At 42.1% G+C, this 21,792-nt stretch overlaps 1 protein-coding gene across 1 annotated transcript in view; it reads left to right on the top strand.

The window, feature by feature from the left end:
• The window catches only part of SLCO4A1 (solute carrier organic anion transporter family member 4A1), a 108,563-nt gene extending 107,720 nt beyond the window's left edge, over positions 1-843 (top strand). Inside the window, exon 12 of the mRNA XM_040437762.1 lies at positions 368-843. Coding sequence (XP_040293696.1) covers positions 368-520 — 153 coding nt within the window. The 3' untranslated portion in view covers positions 521-843. The remainder of the gene's footprint in view (positions 1-367) is intronic.
• Positions 844-21,792: the final 20,949 nt, after the last annotated feature.

The raw sequence follows: 21,792 nt of genomic DNA, 5'->3' as shown, positions 1-21,792 counted from the left end.
TGGACACGTCATCCATGCGCATGGGGCGCTCTGACGTCATTCTGGAGCGCCCCGGGAGCCGCACGGACTGTAAGTATACCGCTCCCCCGCTCCCCACTACTACTATGGCAGCCAGGACTTTAATAGCGTCCTGGGTGCCATAGTAACACTGAACGCATTCTGAAGACGGATCCGTCTTCAAATGCTTTCAGTTCACTTGCGTTTTTCCGGATCCGGCGTGTAATTCCGGCAAATGGAGTACACGCCGGATCCGGACAACGCAAGTGTGAAAGAGGCCTTATTTTAAACAGCTTCCCAATTTTTGGGGGAATGGGGTTGCATATTCTGGAACATATAGGAATATCACTGTGCTTTCTCTCTTTTCCAGTTATTAGGAATGGTGTTCTTCCTACTCGCTCTCTTTCTTTATAAACCTCCGCCGGTTTCCCCGGCAAGTAGTGTGGACAAAGCGGCCAATGGGCATTCAGTGAAGGTCTCTCAAGGAGAAACTTTGGTGTCTTCATTGGGCAATCCATCATGAGTGTGGCTCCTACCCACAAGTCTTCTGCAGGCATCCTCCCCTGCCTTCATGCATCATATGACAATCTTCCAGTCATCATGGCAGTGCTGTCACATCTGATGTTTTTTCTACCGATAGCATGAAAGGGCTACTCCAAGCACTGCGATGACAGCACAGAACATGGGACAGTACGTGCTTTATACAGACACGGATCAGCAATCTCCTCTTTCATTGTCTGAGTACTTAAAATATGTAATATTGCATAAAAGCACTGAAAATATAATTTATGTCAATATTTTATTGTATTTTATTGAAATTACATTTTAATATAAAATGTAAAGTTAGTGGCTTGTAATTAAAGGTTTTTCCTTTTTTTATATAAATAAAGCTTAATAAGTGTTTAAAACAAAGTTCTACAACTTTCTAATTCACTTTGTGCTTTAATTTCTTATAATTTTCAAAATCTCTGCTGGTGAATGGGAATATTTCTGTTACATGTTAAGATCCAGAGAATGCAAACCTGCCCTTCCCGCAGCCACCACTGTACACAGATGTATACAGCTCACATTGCGTTCAACACTAGCCTCATAAATCCATATGCACTGAGCTCCCCCTACTGCCAGCTAGAATGATATCATTTATCAGAGCTGCCCTGTACAAATATATTATAAATCTAAGCAGAACTGAATTTTAGACTTAAAAACAGAATGGTGGGCACAAAATGAGACCCTGTGATTTCTTTGAATGACCGTACCAGGCTGATGATTTGTACCGGCACCATTACATTGTAACAAACTATCAAGAAGAAATTAGTGCTGCTGATGTGTTTTACCTCACAGACGATTGTCTAGAATGGATCACATTGTAACAAACCCTCAACTGCGACAAGGTCTCTACTGGTTTTCAGCCTCTGCATGGAAGCAAGAATATTCCTATATATTGACAGCAAGCAAAAATCTTCACAATGGTGAAGAAGTGAAAAACAACATATATTAGAAAGTTTAAGAATGATTCATTATATAAAGTTACATAATACTGGTAAACCAACCTCATTATACATTATTTATAGTGTGGCTGCTGCTTTTCCTTACAGTAGTGGTTCGATGTGGTTTGATTTGTCTGTGCACCCATTAGTGGTTCACTTCTATGGGGCCAGGGCTGCGTGAAAAACACAGAGTATAGAACATGCTGTGATTTTCACACAACACACAAGTGATGCGTAAAAAACAACGCTCATGTACACAGACCCATTGAAATGGATGAGTACGGATTCAGTGCGGGCGCAATGCGTTCGCATTGCGCCCGCGCAGAAAACTCGCTCGTGTGAAAGTGGCCTAAGAGAGGGTCTCAAATAGAGGATCCACACCCTTTATTGCCTATAGGTAATGCCATTGTCCAGAGAGCAGAGAATTGTGTCTGTGGATTGCTTCTAATGTATGGGGGAAATCCCTCAAGAAAAGTTCAGTTCTGCTACGAAAACAAAAAATAAAAATTAAAGTTATATTCCATTTAAAGAGGCTGCCTAAGATTAAGAAAACATGGCTGCTTTCTGACAAAATACTGTCCATTGGTTGTGTCTGCTATTGTAGCTCAGCCCCATTCACTACAATAGAGCTGAGCAGCAATACTAGAGGCAGCCCATGGACAGGTGTGGTTCTGTTTGTGGAAGAAAGCAGCTATGTTTTAAAAAAAACTACTTGTACAACTCCTTTAGGCCTCTTTCAGACGAGTGTGTCCTTTGCGGAAATCATACTCTGTGTGTAAGCGTGATTTCCCGTTATGGACACTGCTCATTTTCCAGAAGCGTACGGCATTATAATGATCTATAATGTGGTGCGTCCCTGCTTGACCTTACTTCTACAGAATCATACTGACATAAAGATTATTCTGTAGATACTGGTCATGCAGTGACACACCACATTATAAATCATTACAATGCCGTACGCTTCTGGAAAATGAGCAGTGTCCGTAACGGGAAATCACGCTTACACACAAAGCTTCCGCACAGGACAAGCTCATCGGGCAGAGGCCTTGGGGTACTAACACAAATAAAAAATTTTTTACTACTTCTGCTGCAGTTTTTTCTGCACATGATTTTTGGTTTGCGCCTGTTTTTATCTAGTCTTTCCTTGTTTGGACAGACTAATTGTTTTAGTCACATTTTGGAGTCTTTTTAGACAGTTTCATGGTGTGGGCGAATGTTGGTATTTTTTTCAGCCTCTTTATCTTGTTGTGCTTTTTTAAATATGCATTTGTTGAAAAACTAATCTTCTTTTTACTCCATCCATGGGGTGGCGTAGTTCTGTTCGTCTGCGGTGTGTGGGGCAGCGCGTCATTACACAAACATAAATACGTGTATGAAATAATATTCAACGGCTATACCCCTCCAGATCTATGGATAAAAACGGTGCTCTATTACCTGGCTAACCCAATACCAGATGACTGTATTTAAATATAGAGAAAATAAAAGGTACACTTCCACTTGGACTAAACGCTATATAAAATTATATCCAATTTAATATAAGAGCATATATACATACAAATAAATCAGCAGGGCCCTTGCTGTATTGTAAAAATAAACCCCAAAAATATAAAAATCACATCAGTTAGTTAATGGAATTAAGCTGATTTATATGAATTCATCGCTTATCGATCCATAAAGTTCCACTTGGCGTATAATGTTAGGCTGGTTTATATGAATTCATCATCATAGGATAGTCCTTATAGCTCCACTCAATATATAATATTAAGATCAATGCTGGATTTCCGGTACGTCCGTTCAATGCAATCGGGAGCCGAGCCAGAATAGTTCAAAACTGTACCAAACCAGACGCGTTTCGGAGTCGCTGACTCCTTCTTCGGTGGTTATAAAAACGTGTATATGGCTGTGACAAATGTATATGCCCTGATGAAAGACACCTCGCCTAATTCATCACCTGCTGTGCGACTCATTATAAATACTATGTAAAATACTGACAGGCTAATCCACTACGCCGGTCTAATTGCATGCTGAAAAACAGACGCATATGATAAATGACCCCCAATGTGTCTTCCCACTATCAATTTCTTTGTGGGTTTTTTTTTCTCCCCATAGAGAAGTAGATATCAAAATGCCGGAAAAAAAAACTGCAAGAGCTATAGCATTCATGTTTTTTAAAAGATTTAAGGAAGAGAAAAAAAAGACACCTAATGTACAAAAATGGAAGGAGAAAAATAAAATGCTTGTGTCCTGGGTTCCATATTTCTCATAGACCTTCAGCAAACACCTAGATATCTGGAGGTGGAGTTTTTACCGCAAACAAAAAAACTGAAAAAACACAGGTGCAAAAAAATTAACTCAGAAGTGCAGAAAAACACCACAACTATATGTAGAACCAGCCCTAAAAAAGTTTTCTAGTTTAAGGTATTTTAGACAAATCTGATTACTATAGCAGCCTAAAATTGGCAGAATGCTGACAATGTTCCTATTCCCTTCTTACATCCAAAATACTGTAAGCCATAAATCATCAAAAAATGAATAGATGAAACAACTATCTATACACATCAATACCATGCATAACACAATCCACTCATGCCTATGGCAAAAAAGTGTATAACTATTCCCTTCTTAGCTGTTGGTGTTTAATATGGGGGCATCTGAGGGGTTAAATGACCTGAATCAGCATCGTCCCTGATCCTGGTCACTGCTGGTGGGTGCTTGCTGTATTATACAGCCAACACCCGCCATGTATGGAGAGAGCTTAGCGTGCCAGCTCTCTCCATATAGCCCCATAATGCAAATCATGTACATGTCAGCATAGCTGGTCTTCATTGTCAATGGCCGAACGACACCTTCAATAATGCATGGCTATTAAAAATGAAGACCGGCTATACAGTGCGGTCTTCACTGGCTAAATAGAAGGCAGCTGGGGCCTAATTGGCCGCGCAGATCTCGAACACAGCTGGCCGCAGCTCACGACCACACACCAAGTGGTCGTACCCTAAGGCTGAACTAACATTGAAGGGAATAGATGAAGCATGGAGACTTGGCAATACCCAAACCAGGCTTTTCTGTGTCCCTTACTGCCAGAGTAATCAGATTTTTAGAGAAAAAAAAAACTAAAATTAGCCCCTTTAACGCTTTGGTTCACTTTTAATGTTATGCCTCCTAAACGTTTATATGATGCAATATTTTAACCAATTTACAAACAAATCACAGATTGCTACAGAGCCATTCAGAAGCACGGTGATCTACAAGTCCTAAATATAAGGCAAGGAAATGTATCTATGCAGAATGTTGTAATCCTAGTATTTTCAGAAAGTGTGATATTATGTGTGTGTATACAGTCTATATGTACATAGATGTATAGTGGCTATTGCAGCTGCCTTACCTGTATGCTCTTTATTACGTTATAGCATTTTCATGGTTTGAATTCAAAGCATCTGTTTAATATATTCATGTGTATATTGAATTAAATTACACAGAAGGCTGAGTCACTGTGTACCTTTCCTGTACTGAGCCTGAGTTACATCATACATTATACTCAGGAGCTAAACAGATATGTAGAAAAATCGTGCGACACTCACCAAAAATGTGAAGTAGTATTTCTTTATTCCACGGATAAAAGTATGACAGGCATACAATGTTTGCAAGAACATGCTCATATCATTTTTATCATTCAGGCCTAAAGGGCCCATTGCTCCTGAGCGTATAATCCAGCTAGCTTCTTTTCTCAATAATAAGCAGTGTCTATCACCTCCTTGTGGGGGATTTTGGACAATTTGAATACCTGCAAAGCTCAATACCTTGCTATCTCCATTATGAATTGACCTTACATGTTCTATGAGTCTAGGGCACCCCTTTCCTGTCACTATGGAATTGACATGTGCACTTAAAAAAGTGAAGTATTTAGGGACTTTATAAAGGAAGCCCTGGGCTTGGTCCTGAAATATAATGTCTTCAGATTCAGGAACAGGTGGTACAGGCAAAAGTTTGGTACAGCCATGGGTACACCAGTCGAATGTACTTTTGCATATATGTTTTTGGCTAGGTTCGAGGGCAAGTTCATTTACTCTGTCGATAATCCTTGTGTTTCCTGTATTCAACTATACCTGAGATTTGTGGACGATGTGTTTTATTATTTGGTCCGGTTCTGAACATCACTTCACAGACTTTGTAGACTATCTGAATACAGGTAACAAGATGAACATGAGAATCACTCATCAGTTTGGAGGCCCCAGGCTGGAGTTTCTAGATGTATTGGTGATGGAGTGTCCCGGAACGTGTTACAGAAAACTAGAAGACACAAATGAAGATCCGACTGACTTGATCCAAAACTAAGGAACCAAAGGGTAAGCCCTGCAACAGCCCTAGCTCTCTCCCTTACTGCTCAGCCTATGCAAAAATCTCTATGGTAGATAATTGCATACCCTCGTTCCTCGACTGTATGAAACCTGAACACCCTATAATAGTGAGGGGACACGACCACCGGCTCCCTACACTTAATACGGAGGGAGTCAGGGTCACCTCGGATCAAGCAAACAGGAAATCAAAGATAAATGAACAGACTTATCTGTAGAAGCATCAGTTGTAGCATCCAGCATGCACACACTCCAGGAAGTTGTATAAACCGCAAAGTGATGCAGTATGGGAGGGGATTTAAAGGGATGCAATCAGTGCAACTAGATGACAGCTGAGAGAGGGAAACGAGATGACAAAACAAAAGAACCTCAAGCAGGAGGTTCTGAAGAGCGTCTTTCACAGCTTCTCAGATATCTGGCGGTGACATGGAGAGAGGGGGGGCGGGTTGGTGACGGAGTGCTATCGTAAGCCCACCGCCACCAACTCACTTCTCCACAACTCCAGTTACCATCCCCATAGCGTTAAAAGGTCCGAGCCATATTGCCAATTTATTAGGCTGAGAAGGATCAATGGCACAGATGAAAGTTTTCTGAGACAGTCAGCGGAGTTGAAAAAACGCCTTTTGGCTAGAGGTTATCCTTTGGATTTGATCGAGGAGGCAAGGAATAAAGCCTTCTTCATGTATCAGTATACTTCAGCATCAGAAAACACTGAGGTTTATAGTAAGGAGGTTAATCAGAAACGCCTTGTATTCTCCTTTAAATATAGCCCGATGACAGAGAGGATTAAAAGTGTGATAAGAGATAACTGGAGTATACTGGAGGCAGATGGTAATCTTAGGGGGATCAAGGGCACCAAACCATTGATAGCTTTCAGAAGAAGCCATACTCTGAGAGACAGGCTAGCGAGAAGTCGTTTCACTGAGAAAAAAATTAGCATGTGGTTGAGGAATTGGACCCCAAAAGGGAATCGTAGATGTGGGCATTGCTCCTACTGCAGGTTTAACCCCCAATGGGATGTTTTGACCTTTGGAGGGTTACAGCATAGAGTCAATTCTCTAATCACATGTAAAAGTAAATTTGTAGTCTATCTCATACAATGTAATTGCGGCCGCTTTTACATAGGTAAAACTATTAGATGCTTGTGCGACAGGTTTAGGTAACATGTCAATTCCATAGTGACAGGAAAGGGGTGCCCTAGACTCATAGAACATGTAAGGTCAATTCATAATGGAAATAGCAAGGTATTGGGCTTTGCAGGTATTGAAATTGTCCAAAATCCCCCACAAGGAGGTGACAGACACTGCTTATTTTTGAGAAAAGAAGCTAGCTGGATTACCGTATATGCTCAGGAGCAATGGGCCTTTTAGGCCTGAATGATAAAAACGATATGAGCGTTTTCTTGCAAACATTGTAATTGTTATGCTTTTGTTTTTTATACATTTTTTGTTATATTGCTTGTTTTGTAATTTGTATGGATTATAGATATCCGACTCGCCTACGGTGGTATTCGTTAATCCCGCCTAGTTGACCCGGTGCATAAGAGGTGACGCATGAGCGTCATCGCGTTAGTGGCCTGAGGAAGCGCGAAACGTCCGTCACCACAAGTGTTTGCTTGCAGTGTGTGGTCTGCCCAATGCCTGTCATACTTTTATCCATGGAATAAAGAAATACTACTTCATATTTTTGGTGAGTGCCGCCCGATTTTTACATATCTGTTTATATCTAAAGGACTATGTGGCAGAGCACCGCCAGCAGTGAGTTGGTGTCGTAGTCCGGTCACGGCTGATCCAGTGTGCCTGTTTGTGAAAAGGAGGATGAGCAGTGCCACCTCGTCTGTGCTCTTCATCTTTATATTATACTCAGGAGCTGCACTCACTATTCTGCTGGTGGAGTTACTGTGTACATACACTACTTATCCTGCACTGATCCTGAGTTACATCATGTATAATACCCAGGAGCTACACTCACTATTCTGCTGGTGGAGTCACAGTGTACATACATTACTTTTCTTGTACTGATCCAGAGTTAGGGTACTTTCACACAAGGACATGTCGTAGTTTTATTCCGGCTACCTCTCGGCATGTTTGCCGTGCTGCCGCCGGTACTCTGGCCCAGCCCGCCCCCATTATAGTCAATGGGGCCAGAGCCGTAGTCCAGGGGCACGCGTGCACTAGCGGCAGCACGGATCCAACAGGCTGTTCACCCGCTGGAACAGCCTGCCGGAGTTCGTTGCCACTAGTGTGAAACTAGCCTTACATTCTGTATAATACTCCAGAGCTGCACTCACTATTCTGCTGGTGCAGTCACTGTGTACATACGGTACATTACTTATCCTGTACTGATCCTGAGTTACATCATGTATTATACTGCAGAGCTGCACTCACTATTCTGGTGGAGTCACTGTGTACAATCATTACTTATCCTGTACTAATCCTGAGGTACAGTCTGATGGTTGTCATAAGAAACAGTAAGCAAGCTTATCTACTGACGCACCTCTAACAGTATAGAGCAGCTCCTATAATGCAGGGGGCAGTTAGTTTACCCTATATCAGATTACAATGCTTGTGCAAGACAACACTTCCTATGATGTCAATTACCAGGGAAAACTCTGTGCAGACACACAACAAGCAGAGAATTTTAAGAGCTTTCAGTTCTGAAGCTTGCAGGCAGAATTGTGAGTGCAGCTCTGGAGTATAATACAGACTATAAAAATCAGTACAGGGTAAGTAATGTAATGTGTGTGTGCACAACTACACCAGCAGAATAGTGAGGATTTAATAAAGGCTGTTACTCAGGATCAGGATAAATTACAGTGTCTCAACATGTAATGTGTATATAAGTGTATAGAGGTGAGCAAGCCCTTTAAAGGGAACCTGTCACCGGGATTTTGTGTATAGAGCTGAGGACATGGGTTGCTAGCACATCCGCAATACCCAGTCCCCATAGCTCTGTGTGCTTTTATTGTGGGGAAAAAAATGATTTGATACATATGCAAATTAACCTGAGATGAGTCCTGTCCCTGACTCATCTCACGTGCAGGACTCATCTCAGGTTAATTTGCATATGTATCAAATAGTTTTTTTTACACAATAAAAGCACACAGAGCTATGGGGACTGGGTATTGCGGATGTGCTAGCGGTGATCTAGCAACCCATGTCCTCAGCTCTATACCCAAAATCCAGGTGACAGGTTCCCTCTAATACTTACTTATTGTATTGCGGACAAAGCCTTGGTATTACCCAAATATATAATCAATAGTGTAGATAGAAGATCAATCAATGTCACTTGTGTATTGTGCAGGCTGGTGATGAATATGCCACAACTTTTTTACTTTAGATTTTTTTTCTACTTTATTCATCGTTTTGTATCATTTTTATAAAAAAGTTCTGAAATGAATTTTTAGTATGCAATTAAAAGGATTCTGTCACCTCTTTTTACCCTATAGAGATGCGGACATGCACGGCTAGATCACCGCTAGCATGTCCGCAATATACCTGTCTCATATCTCTGGGTGGTTTTATTGAGTGTAAAAAAGGATTTTATATATATGTAAATCAGCCTGGTAAGGAGCCCAAGGGGCTGTACAAACCGTTCTGGAGCCCAGCCACGCACCCCTGTGAAGGAGCCCAGCACCGTCCTTATCCACGAATCTCCTCCTTGCTCACGAAGTCAGATCACTGTAATCTTGTGGTGGGTAATCTCTAGAAATGGTTAAAGAGCATCATTCAGCAGGATCAATTTTAATAAACAAGCCTGTATGTGGCAGGGTTGATTCTGCTGATTAAAAGTTCACCTTTGTTTTGCAGATCGGATTCTTCATTCCAGAGAAAAAGTATTTTTCATCCATATGCATATCAGTAGTTAAGAGCACCATGAGTGGGCCTAAGCCACTCTGTGCACCCTTGCTTATCCTGCTTCCCCTGCCTGCCCCTCCCTCTCCTTTATTGACAAGGCCAGGCTCCTGCAGAGTCTTCCCTCATGTCCCTGTCAATCAAGAAGGAAAGAGAGAGCAGCTAGCTGGAGTAGCAAGGGTGTATAGGGTGGCTTTGGCCCACCCTCGTTGTGCTTAACTGGTCATTTGTAAATGGATTAAAATTACTTTTTCTTGAGCTAGTCCTACAAGGCATTATGCCGGGTTTAATAGGGTTGATTCTGCTGATATATGCCTTTTAAAATGGTTTTTAACTATATCAGCAATAAAGTACACAGAGTACCATGTAACCAATGGCTTGTGGGGATGGCAAAATGAAGTTATACCAAGGCTTGGGATTGTTTGCATTAGTCACCTTTAGCAGATGTTCTCCTACATCTCTGTGTGTCCCAAACCAACCCTGTGAGACTATTTGAAGCTTACACCCCAGTCCGATTGTTGCTGGTTCATCAGTATCTCATCATAGTGTATGGGCCCCTAAGTGAATTTTCACAGCAAAATCTACATATTTTACATTAAGATTTGTTTCCAGATTTTGCAGCGGAATTTCTGCCGATTTGACCCTCTGAATTGTAAAGGAAGAAATTGGTGGAAATCCGCAATATAAATGTACTTGCCCGAGTCAACTTTACACTGCAGTTTTTTTATTCACAGCATCTCTGTGTCAGTGAAACCTGTAGTGTCATGTGTGAAGACTGAGCAAATGTAGCCTTACTTGAAGGCAGCGGTAAATAGAGGCAATGTCTGAGCCAGGGAGGATTCATAGGAACTATAGTTCTTTACAGGGTAATCCTACCCATTGCAAGCCCTAGCAGCATCAAAACAAAGGTGCAGCACAGAGCTGGTGAGGTAATATGTGGCTGCAGGTAGTAAGAAATGTATCCTGTAGCTCAATGTCTATGCAGGGGATTTAGAGATTTGTATCAGAAAAACAGAGGTTCAACCAGATTTATTATTAAATTGATCATCACAGAATATTGATCCTAAAACGGCAAGGTATTAATAAGTGGACATTCACGTTAAAAACACCTTACTATATAAATGTCTTTGAAACTTAAGAATTTTGGGATACAAAAAAGGTGTGTGCTTTAAATCAGTAAAAGAGAATGACATAATTTCACTGTGTTTACAAGCTCTGTGTTTCTTTTCCTGTACTTTTTGTATAATTTCTGTACAAAGATTTATATTAAAAGTATGGGCCTTTTTTCCCAAAATATTTGATATTGATCTCTTGTATGCTAGCTATGTTATATGACCCCTGATGTAAAATCAGTGCTAAGGTCCACCCCCTAAATATAGTATTTGTCACTGTGCAGAGGTGTAATGATCGCTGTTGAATGGGTGCAACATCAAGTGAGCCCAGTGGCGTAGGAGGGCCTGGTCTGCCCTCTCATGACACAGCAATAGCAGCACTGAGTACTGACACTGTATGAAGTTCTGATGTGCCATACTGATGTCTATCACTAGCAACAGGACAGAGGACCTTACATCTTTTTTGGCTCCTGTTGCTCTACTCCAATCAGTTGTCAAGTCACTTGTACCTTCAAATCACATGATCCCATGACAAGAATTAGGGGTGGGGACTTGGGCAAGTGGGTGCATTCACCCCCAAAGGTGACCCACTGGACAGCTCTTTAATTTGCCATCTAGCACAACCTGCTGGCGTTGGGACAGAGAAAGGGCATATACATAAAACTACGATATAATGTGGTTGAGGGGTTGGGGGACTCTGGTGTAAGGTTTCAACCACATAAATACACTCTTTGACAAAAAGAATAACGCACACAGATAGAAATGTTGGATTTGTGAAAAACTGCATGCACTTATGTCTCAGTGCAGATATTTAAATGATTACAGGTGTGGTCTGATGATACTCTGGGTCTTTCCACAACAGTGCATAAGTGCTTCCCCTGCTGCCCTATAAAAAGGCTCAGGGGCTACTTTTTTGGTGAAAGAACGGTGACTGCTAGACATGCCTCTACAACGCACTCAAAGACATTTTGCCTAGTTGGCAGACTTTGAGAAGAGGCAAATCGAACTGCCCACCATCTAGACTGTTCTGACCGAGCTGTTAGGAGGTATTGGGAGCAGTGGTTACATGAGGACATGCTCACATGGCAAACAGGCTCTTTATGGCCCAGACAGACCACCTGTAGAGAGGATCATTTGATCAACGGACAAGCATGAGTAGCTCCCACAGTTTAGTTTCCACCATCCAGACACAGGTAGCACCTTCATTACACACCCCTGTCTCTGCTCAGACTAGACATGAGCAAATCAATTCTAAATGTATCGGATTTGTTATGAATTTCACAAAGATTCATCTGCCAAACTAATCTTCACTTTTTTTATTCATTTTGGATGAATCGTGTAAAACAGTGCCCAGTGACATTTTATTGTGACAATTGGCATGGAAAACAGGAGAGAGGTAGGAAATAAAGGATCACATGACACTGGGAGGGAGTGGGGGAGAGTGCTTGCCCTGATTGACTCAGAGGCTGACAGAGAGCCATTACTGCAAAAACTATATTATTACCAGTGTAAATTGTCAACAGCAGTGTGCAGTGTGTTTGTAGAAGAGGGGGACATTTAACTGCACCTCTGTCTTTAAAGGGAATCTGGTGTTCTGCACCCTTGGACACTGATCTACAGCGGGTTTTTTTCAACTGAATTAGTAGTGGGTGATGAGGGTGGAGAAAGCTAAAAGCACATGAATATTCGTGACTCATCAACTTGCGCTGGAGCTATTCAATACAAGATTTTAGCAAAACGGCTGAGTCAATAAAAAAAAAAAGTGACCTAGCATTTTATTAAGGAGATCTATAATTGGTTCATCTTACCCTTAGTTAGGACACCATAAAACTGGTAACAGATTCCCTTTAAAGTACAAAAGAAACACTTGCAATTTTGCTAGTACAGTTTAATCTGCGTACCAGTGCCATGACTTTCCATTTATAGGCCTCCTAATAAAATGTCTGGTAAATGGAAGAGTGGCAAACGAAAGACACATGCCTTATCATCTGAGATTTCGAATATGGGTATTAGTGGCTGCACCTGATCAGAAGTGGGGGTTTGGACTTAGTTCTAGCCCCACTAGCTCTGGAAGACTAATATATTTATAAGGCCTCTTTCGAACGGTCAGTATTTTTGCATCAGTATTTGTAAGCCAAAACCAAGAGTGGGTCCAAAACACAGAAGAGACACAAATATTTGTATTCTACCTTTTCTCTGTAGATTCCACTCCTGGTTTTTGCTTACAAAATACTGTCCAAATACTGATGCAAAATAATGACAGTGTGAAACAGGCCTAAGAATGGCAGTCTTCTAACCCAGTGTTCCTCTACTTCAGTCCTCACGGCCTACCTGCCGGTCACAATTTCAGGATTTCCTTAGTATTGAGCAGGTGAAATAATTAGTGTCAGTGCATTTTACTACAGGTATTGATTCTGTGGTATATTCTCAAATCATGACTAGCAGGTGGACCCTGAGGACTGGAGTTGAGGAACACTGGGGGAGATTTATCAAACTGGTGTAAAATAGAACTGGCTTAGTTGCCCATAGCAACCAATCAGATTCCACCTTTCATTTTCCAAAATAAAAGGTGAAATCTGATTGGTTGCTATGGGAAGCTAAGCCAGTTCTACGTTACACCAGTTTGATAAATCTCCTCGACTATTCTAACCCCTTTAGCCCAGTGCGCTCCCTGTCATTCTCTTATTATCATCTGCTGCTGAACTGGCCTGAGCAGCCCCGGCAGGAGCACAAGCTTCATAATGGAAATGAGACACTGATCTAGTGAGCGCTCCCGGATTCTCTGTAAAACCACACAGAGCAGCCTGCTGTGTATAGGAAGCACATGCAGGATGTAGAACAAAAATGAAACAAAAAATAATAATAATAAACATAATCAAATAGAGAAATTATTTTCTCCACATAATAAATTAATTAGTGAAAAATTGTATTTATTTTTTTCAAAAGTGTACAATGCCATTTATGGCACCAGATGGGACGCCAGCTTTGGCAGTTTAAGAGTGTGCAGGATCTACAGCCCAGGACACAACATCTGTAGGCAAATGTGCTGCAGGATGCCATAGGGAAATTGTATGCCTCCATGCCCAGCTGTATCTTATCCTGTTTCCAGGCTAGAGGTGCCCGACAGGGAACTAGAGCCACCTTTTAATTGTACAGTTTTCCCAAAAAAGTCTCCTTTCACTATAATATTATATCATAAATACATTCACACATACAAATTTTTATTTAATTCCATTCCAGCAACTCCTTCTTGATGCATTGTTTTTTTTGTCAATAATTGTATATAGCTTGGACCAGACAGGTTATTTCCTCTGATCTAATAAGCACAAATACTATGAACATAGAATTGATGCGATCCAAACCACCCCGCCTGTATTCTACCCATCCCACATCCTCGACTGTCCCGCATTTATTACTAGACTGCACTTGCTGTAAAGAACCACCTAGACAGAATATAGTGATCTGCTGCCATCTACTGAGATATTACATTAACTACAATTACATTTAAAAAGTCGCAGTTAACACTTTTCTAGAATCATTTGAAGAGTAATGGTCATAAATGCAAATTGAATCACTCCGTACTGTATATAAAATAATTTTAATACAGTAAATCAGTGCTGAACATTGGGGTATGTACATTATTGCACAATAATGATGCAGTTTGCACATCTGTACTGTTTGGTAGTAGTACACATGAATTAGGGATAAGTGAATCGATTTGTCTCAACAAGAGTTATTTACCTGTGAGAGGCTGTTTGATTGACAGGGATAGAGTTACAGGGCCAACCTCAACCTTGGGTTACATGGAGAGAGGTCTTTTTGCCCCCCCCTCCCCACACACACACACACACACGCAAACACATACACACCTCCTCAACTATTGTAGGGTATTACAGTAAATTAGTAGCATTTTTTATTGAAAAAAAGAATGCACAGCTAAAAGGAATATTTCATCTGGGATATTTATGTCATTTTGATAGGATATGCAATGAATGTCCATATAAGTGAGTGTCCCACCGCTATTTTAAGCACGGGACTCTGAAGTGAAAGGAGAACAAGCCGCACACGAGCAGCTACCACTCCACTCACCGCTCTAAAACATTCGGAATAGCCAAGTGCTGGTTCAGTTACTTTTGGAAGTCCCATAGCATTTAAGAGAGAGGATTCCGCACTTTAAATAATGATGAGCTATCCTCCAGATTGATTATCAATATCTGGTTTGTGAGGGTCCAAATCCTGGCATACTTGCCAATCAGAGGCCCTTCTTGCTAGGCCACTTATCTCATGACTTTTGTGCAGCTTAGTACTATTAGGGTGCCTTCACATGGTGCAGAATTTTCCATGACTAAAAATCAGTTTCATTCATAATAGGGTAGCAAGCACTTAGATTTCTGCAAGCCCCATTCAGGAAACTGGGACTGATTTTCAGTCAAGGGAAAATTCTGCAACAAAATCTGCAGCATGTGAAGGTGCCCTTAAAGTAAATAGGATAAACTGCAACACCTGACATAACCACTATACTGTACTTGGTATAGTATGAAGAGACTGTGGCACTTCTATAAGTGCTGCTAAGATAGGTGATCAGCGGGGTGTCGGGAGTTGGATCCCAACCGATCTGATATTAATGACCTAATGACTCCTTTAAAGAGCCTCCGTCAGCATGATCAATCCTATTAAACCAGTAAGTCTGCCTGGTAGGTTTGATCATGCTGATTAAAACAATACCTTTCTTTTGACTGTATGTTAAACAGCAGCAGAGATATCTGCATTTTTTGTCATATGCAAATGAGCACATTGGACCAGCAAGGGGTGGTGCTGAATTTTTGGAGCACTGATTTTGTAACACCCCTGTGCTCTGCACACTCCCTCCCTTCCCTTGATTGACAGGGCTAGACAACACAACATGCTGAGGACACAGCTATATCCTAGAGCTGTGTCCTAGCATGTACAGTACATATCATATGCACCACTTACTATAGCGTTATCATGTTGAGAATAGAGGTTTTCTATGCTTAGTAAGCTAATGCATATTACTGGTTTATTCACAGGCACACTATATGCTTATAAAGACATCAGTAACACGTATTAGCTTTCTAAGTATAGAAAACCACTCTTCTCAATACGATAAGGTCGTAGGCTGGAGGTAAGTGGTCAGACTTACTATATTGATAAACCTACACAATAAGATGCTGAGTCTGAAATGGCTGTAAAAATGATAATAATCTTTATTAAATACATATAATCAATATATTAAAAAGAGATGGAAAACATCACCATAAAAGTGCGGCACACGACTGAGGGACAAAGTAGTACTACTTTAAATGAAGAGGGGAATATGGTCACTGTATGTCATTCAATCACCAAATAGTAGGCATATAGTAACAAACATATTGTGTAACCGTCAAGACACATGAGCCAAACTAAAATTTTTAATCGCCAAACTTAAAATACATATAATTACGGTATAATAAAAAAAAAAAAAAACACAAATCTCCCAATGGTTACACAGGAGGATCTGGCCCAGCTTAATATGCCCATCACGGAAGAGGAAATTCTGAATACGATATCACAATTACCTGGGAATAAGGCACCGGGACCTGACGGTTATTCGGGTGACTTCTATAAAGCCCTAAAAGTACAAATATCACCGGTACTATCTAGTTTGGGTAATGTCCTTTTACAGGGGGGAAGGCTATCCGCTCAAATGAACATGGCACATATACAGTTGCAAGAAAAAGTATGTGAACCCTTTGGAATGATATGGATTTCTGCACAAATTGGTCATAAAATGTGATCTGATCTTCATCTAAGTCACAACAATAGACAATCACAGTCTGCTTAAACTAATAACACACAAAGAATTTAATGTTACCATGTTTTTATTGAACGAACCATGTAAACATTCACAGTGCAGGTGGAAAAAGTATGTGAACCCCTAGACTAATGATATCTCCAAGAGCTAATTGGAGTGAGGTGTCAGCCAACTGGAGTCCAATCAATGAGCTGAGATTGGAGGTGTTGGTTACAGCTGCCCTGCACTATAAAAACACACACCAGTTCTGGGTTTGCTTTTCACAAGAAGCATTGCCTGATGTGAATGATGCCTTTCACAAAAGAGCTCTCAGAAGACCTACGATTAAGAATTGTTGACTTGCATAAAGCTGGAAAGGGTTATAAAAGTATCTCCAAAAGCCTTGCTGTTCATCAGTCCACGGTAAGACAAATTGTCTATAAATGGAGAAAGTTCAGCGCTGCTGCTACTCTCCCTAGAAGTGGCCGTCCTGTAAAGATGACTGCAAGAGCACAGCGCAGACTGCTCAATGAGGTGAAGAAGAATCCTAGAGTGTCAGCTAAAGACTTACAAAAGTCTCTGGCATATGCTAACATCCCTGTTAGCGAATCTACGATACGTAAAACACTAAACAAGAATGGATTTCATGGGAGGATACCACAGAGGAAGCCACTGCTGTCCAAAAAAACATCGCTGCACATTTACAGTTTGCACAAGAGCACCTGGATGTTCCACAGCAGTACTGGCAAAATATTCTGTGGACAGATGAAACCAAAGTTAAGTTTGGAAGAAACACACAACACTATGTGTGGAGAAAAAGAGGCACATCATACCAACATCAAAACCTCATCCCAACTGTGAAGTATGGTGGTGGAGGCATCATGGTTTGGGGCTGCTTTGCTGCATCAGGGCCTGGACGGATTGCTATCATTGAAGGAAAAATGAATTCCCAAGTTTATCAAGACATTTTGCAGGAGAACTTAAGGCCATCTGTCCACCAGCTAAAGCTCAACAGAAGATGGCTGTTGCAACAGGACAACGACCCAAAGCATAGAAGTAAATCAACAACAGAATGGCTTAAACAGAAGAAAATACGCCTTCTGGAGTGGCCCAGTCAGAGTCCTGACCTCAAGCCGATTGAGATGCTGTGGCATGACCTCAAGAAAGCGATTCACACCAGATATCCCAAGAATATTGCTAAACTGAAACAGTTCTGTAAAGAGGAATGGTCAAGAATTACTCCTGACCGTTGTGCACGCCTGATCTGCAACTACAGGAAACGTTTGGTTGAAGTTATTGCTGCCAAAGGAGGTTTAACCAGTTATTAAATCCAAGGGTTCACATACTTTTTCCACCTGCACTGTGAATGTTTCCATGGTGTGTTCAATAAAAACATGGTAACATTTAATTCTTTGTGTGTTATTAGTTTAAGCAGACTGTGATTGTCTATTGTTGTGACTTAGATGAAGATCAGATCACATTTTATGACTAATTTGTGCAGAAATCCATATCATTCCAAAGGTTTCACATACTTTTTCTTGCAACTGTACGCATGCTCCCTAAGGAGGGTAAACCAACAGAGGACCCCGCGTCGTACAGGCCGATATCTCTCATTAATCAGGATGTTAAAATCCTATCGAAGCTTATGGCCAACAGATTAGCACGCATCCTCCCAAATCTGATCAGCCCACTACAGGTTGGTTTCATAAGAAATCGATCAGTGGTCACCAACATACGTCGAGTCTTAGCGGTCTTAGACGAGGTGGGTCGGAGAAAGGGAGATGGATCGACACCCTCCGTAGTCACCCTGGACGCTGAGAAAGCTTTTGATAAAATACACTGGGAGTGGCTATGGAGGGTGTTGGACAAATTTGGGGTAAGGGGCTCTTTCAGGGAGTACCTTTCTCAGCTATACACAACTCCTATGGCCAGGATAGGCATGCAGAGCTTTCTTTCTGACCCTTTTAGCTTACATAGGGGAACCAGGCAGGGTTGTCCCTTATCCCCTTTGCTGTTCGACCTGGCTGTGGAGCCACTGGTTCGTCTCCTAAACTCGGGTGGGATTTTTCAGGGTATTGGAATAGGGAATTCTGAACTGAAAGCTATTTTTTTCGCTGATGACATACTCTTATTTATGGAAAACCCCATTTCAGATTTACAGGCGGGATTGAACAGCATAGCAGAATTTGGTCAGTTCTCAGGTTTTAAGATAAATACATCCAAAGGTGCTCTTTTACAACTGGGGAGGGGGGGGACAAGATTGAACTCGAGGAGTGATATAGGTGGGATACCGGTGGCTAAAGACCACATTACATATTTAGGAATCCAGATAGGTCTCAGAGTAGAATCCTCGTATGATCTAAACTATACCCCTCTACTAAACAAGGTGACTTCTGAGTTGCGTAAGTGGCAGAATCTACCCCTACCCCTACTAGGCAGAATTTATTTAGTCAAAATGATCAGCTTCTCCAGACTTCTTTATCCTCTCCAAACGTTGCCCTTGCTGATTAAACATGTGGACGTCAGCAGACTTCATGGTGAGGTGGCATGTTTTATCTGGAAGGGAAAGAGACCAAGAATAAGTCTGAGGAAGCTGATGGCCCTTAAAATTAAAGGGGGAATGAATATGCCTGACGTTAGAATATACACTGCTCAAAAAAATAAAGGGAACACAAAAATAACACATCCTAGATCTGAATTAATTAAATATTCTTCTGAAATACTTTGTTCTTTACATAGTTGAATGTGCTGACAACAAAATCACACAAAAATAAAAAAATGGAAATCAAATTTTTTAACCCATGGAGGTCTGGATTTGGAGTCACACTCAAATTAAAGTGGAAAAACACACTACAGGCTGATCCAACTTTGATGTAATGTCCTTAAAACAAGTCAAAATGAGGCTCAGTAGTGTGTGTGGCCTCCACGTGCCTGTATGACCTCCCTACAACGCCTGTGCATGCTCCTGATGAAGTGGCGGACAGTCTCCTGAGGGATCTCCTCCCAGACCTGGACTAAAGCATCTGCTAACTCCTGGACAGTCTGTTGTGCAACGTGACGTTGGTGGATAGAGCGAGACATGATGTCCCAGATGTGCTCAATTGGACTCAGGTCTGGGGAACGGGCGGCCAGTCCATAGCATCAATGCCTTCGTCTTGCAGGAACTGCTGACACACTCCAGGCACATGAGGTCTAGCATTGTCTTGCATTAGGAGGAACCCAGGGCCAACCGCACCAGCATATGGTCTCACAAGGGGTCTGAGGATCTCATCTCGGTACCTAATGGCAGTCAGGCTACCTCTGGCGAGCACATGGAGGGCTGTGCGGCCCTCCAAAGAAATGCTACCCCACACCATTACTGACCTAATGCCAAACCGGTCATGCTGGAGGATGTTGCAGGCAGCAGAACGTTCTCCACGCCGTCTCCAGATCTGTCACGTCTGTCACATGTGCTCAGCATGAACCTGCTTTCATCTGTGAAGAGCACAGGGCGCCAGTGGTGAATTTGCCAATCTTGGTGTTCTCTGGCAAATGCCAAACGTCCTGCACGGTGTTGGGCTGTAAGCACAACCCCCACCTGTGGACGTCGGGCCCTCATATCACCCTCATGGAGTCTGTTTCTGACCGTTTGAGCAGACACATGCACATTTGTGGCCTGCTGGAGGTCATTTTGCAGGGCTCTGGCAGTGCTCCTCCTGTTCCTCCTTGCACAAAGGCGGAGGTAGCGGTCCTGCTGCTGGGTTGTTGCCCTCCTATGGCCTCCTCCACGTCTCCTGATGTACTGGCCTGTCTCCTGGTAGCGCCTCCATGCTCTGGACACTACGCTGACAGACACAGCAAACCTTCTTGACACAGCTCGCATTGATGTGCCATCCTGGATAAGCTGCACTACCTGAGCCACTTGTGTGGGTTGTAGACTCCATCTCATGCTACCACTAGAGTGAAAGCACCGCCAACATTCAAAAGTGACCAAAACATCAGCCAGGAAGCATAGGAACTGAGAAGTGGTCTGTGATCACCACCTGCAGAACCACTCCTTTATTGGGGGTGTCTTGCTAATTGCCTATAATTTCCACCTGTTGTCTATCCCATTTGCACAACAGCATGTGAAATTGATTGTCACTCAGTGTTGCTTCCTAAGTGGACAGTTTGATTTCACAGAAGTGTGATTGACTTGGAGTTACATTGTGTTGTTTAAGTGTTCCCTTTATTTTTTTGAGCAGTGTATAATCATGCGTGTCTTCTCAGACACATTATTGACTGGCTGCGTCACACAAGTTTTCACTCTGACTATGCTTTAGAGAAGGAACTTTGCGCACCTTGGGATCCTTGCACCCTGTTACACACGGCCTTGAGAGCCCTTCCCATGCACCTGCGGAATTAGACTATTTTCCGTCACACTTGGGCAGCGTGGCGAAGTATTAGGAAGAATTTGCGACTCTGTCAGAGGGTTTCGAAATTTTTGCCTTTGTGGGGACATCCGGAATTCGAGCAGGGAAGGAGTAATGCCTTGTTTAAGGAATGGAAACAGAAGGGAATACTAACGGCCCAGCAGTTGTTGCATAAGACCGAGAATAGATGGCTGTCATGTCAGGAAGTTAGGGACATTTTTCACCTGAGTCCTTTTCAAACTATTCAATACACCCAAGTCAGTAAATTCCTGACCGATAAGTTGAGAGATGTTTCTAAGGAAATAACGAAAAATGAGTTTGACAAGATAGTATTGAAGGGCACAGGCTCACAATCCATATCTCTCTTATACTCCCAGTTACGGGAGACTTTGGGGGACGGTCTGCCACACCTGGCTTTTCGCCCATGGGCCCGTATCTTAGAGGACGATGAGGCAGGGGAGAAGATCTTGAAAGGATGGTGGGCTTTGAGGAACTCAGTCATAAATGAAACTTGGAGGGACACACATTTCAGGATAATGCATAATGCCATCTATGCTTTCAATCTCCCGGCAGCTCCCAATAGGTCGGACAGGATCACTAGTTGCCTAAAATGTAAGGTAATGCACACCGACCTATTTCATGGTCTATGGTCCTGTCCTCAAATACAAAGCCTATGGATCCAGGTAGCCCAGATTTCAAAGGATAGTTGGAATCTGACGGTCCCGTTGAGCCCTGTGATCGGCTTGTTTCATTACTGGGAGGAACTGAAGGATGGGGTCCCTATGGAACGTAGATTGCCGACCCT

Source organism: Bufo bufo, chromosome 6, assembly GCF_905171765.1.
Source record: "Bufo bufo chromosome 6, aBufBuf1.1, whole genome shotgun sequence".
Taxonomy (NCBI): domain Eukaryota; kingdom Metazoa; phylum Chordata; class Amphibia; order Anura; family Bufonidae; genus Bufo; species Bufo bufo.
Note: the sequence above shows the minus strand (reverse complement) of the source record. Positions and strands in the feature narration are given on the sequence as shown.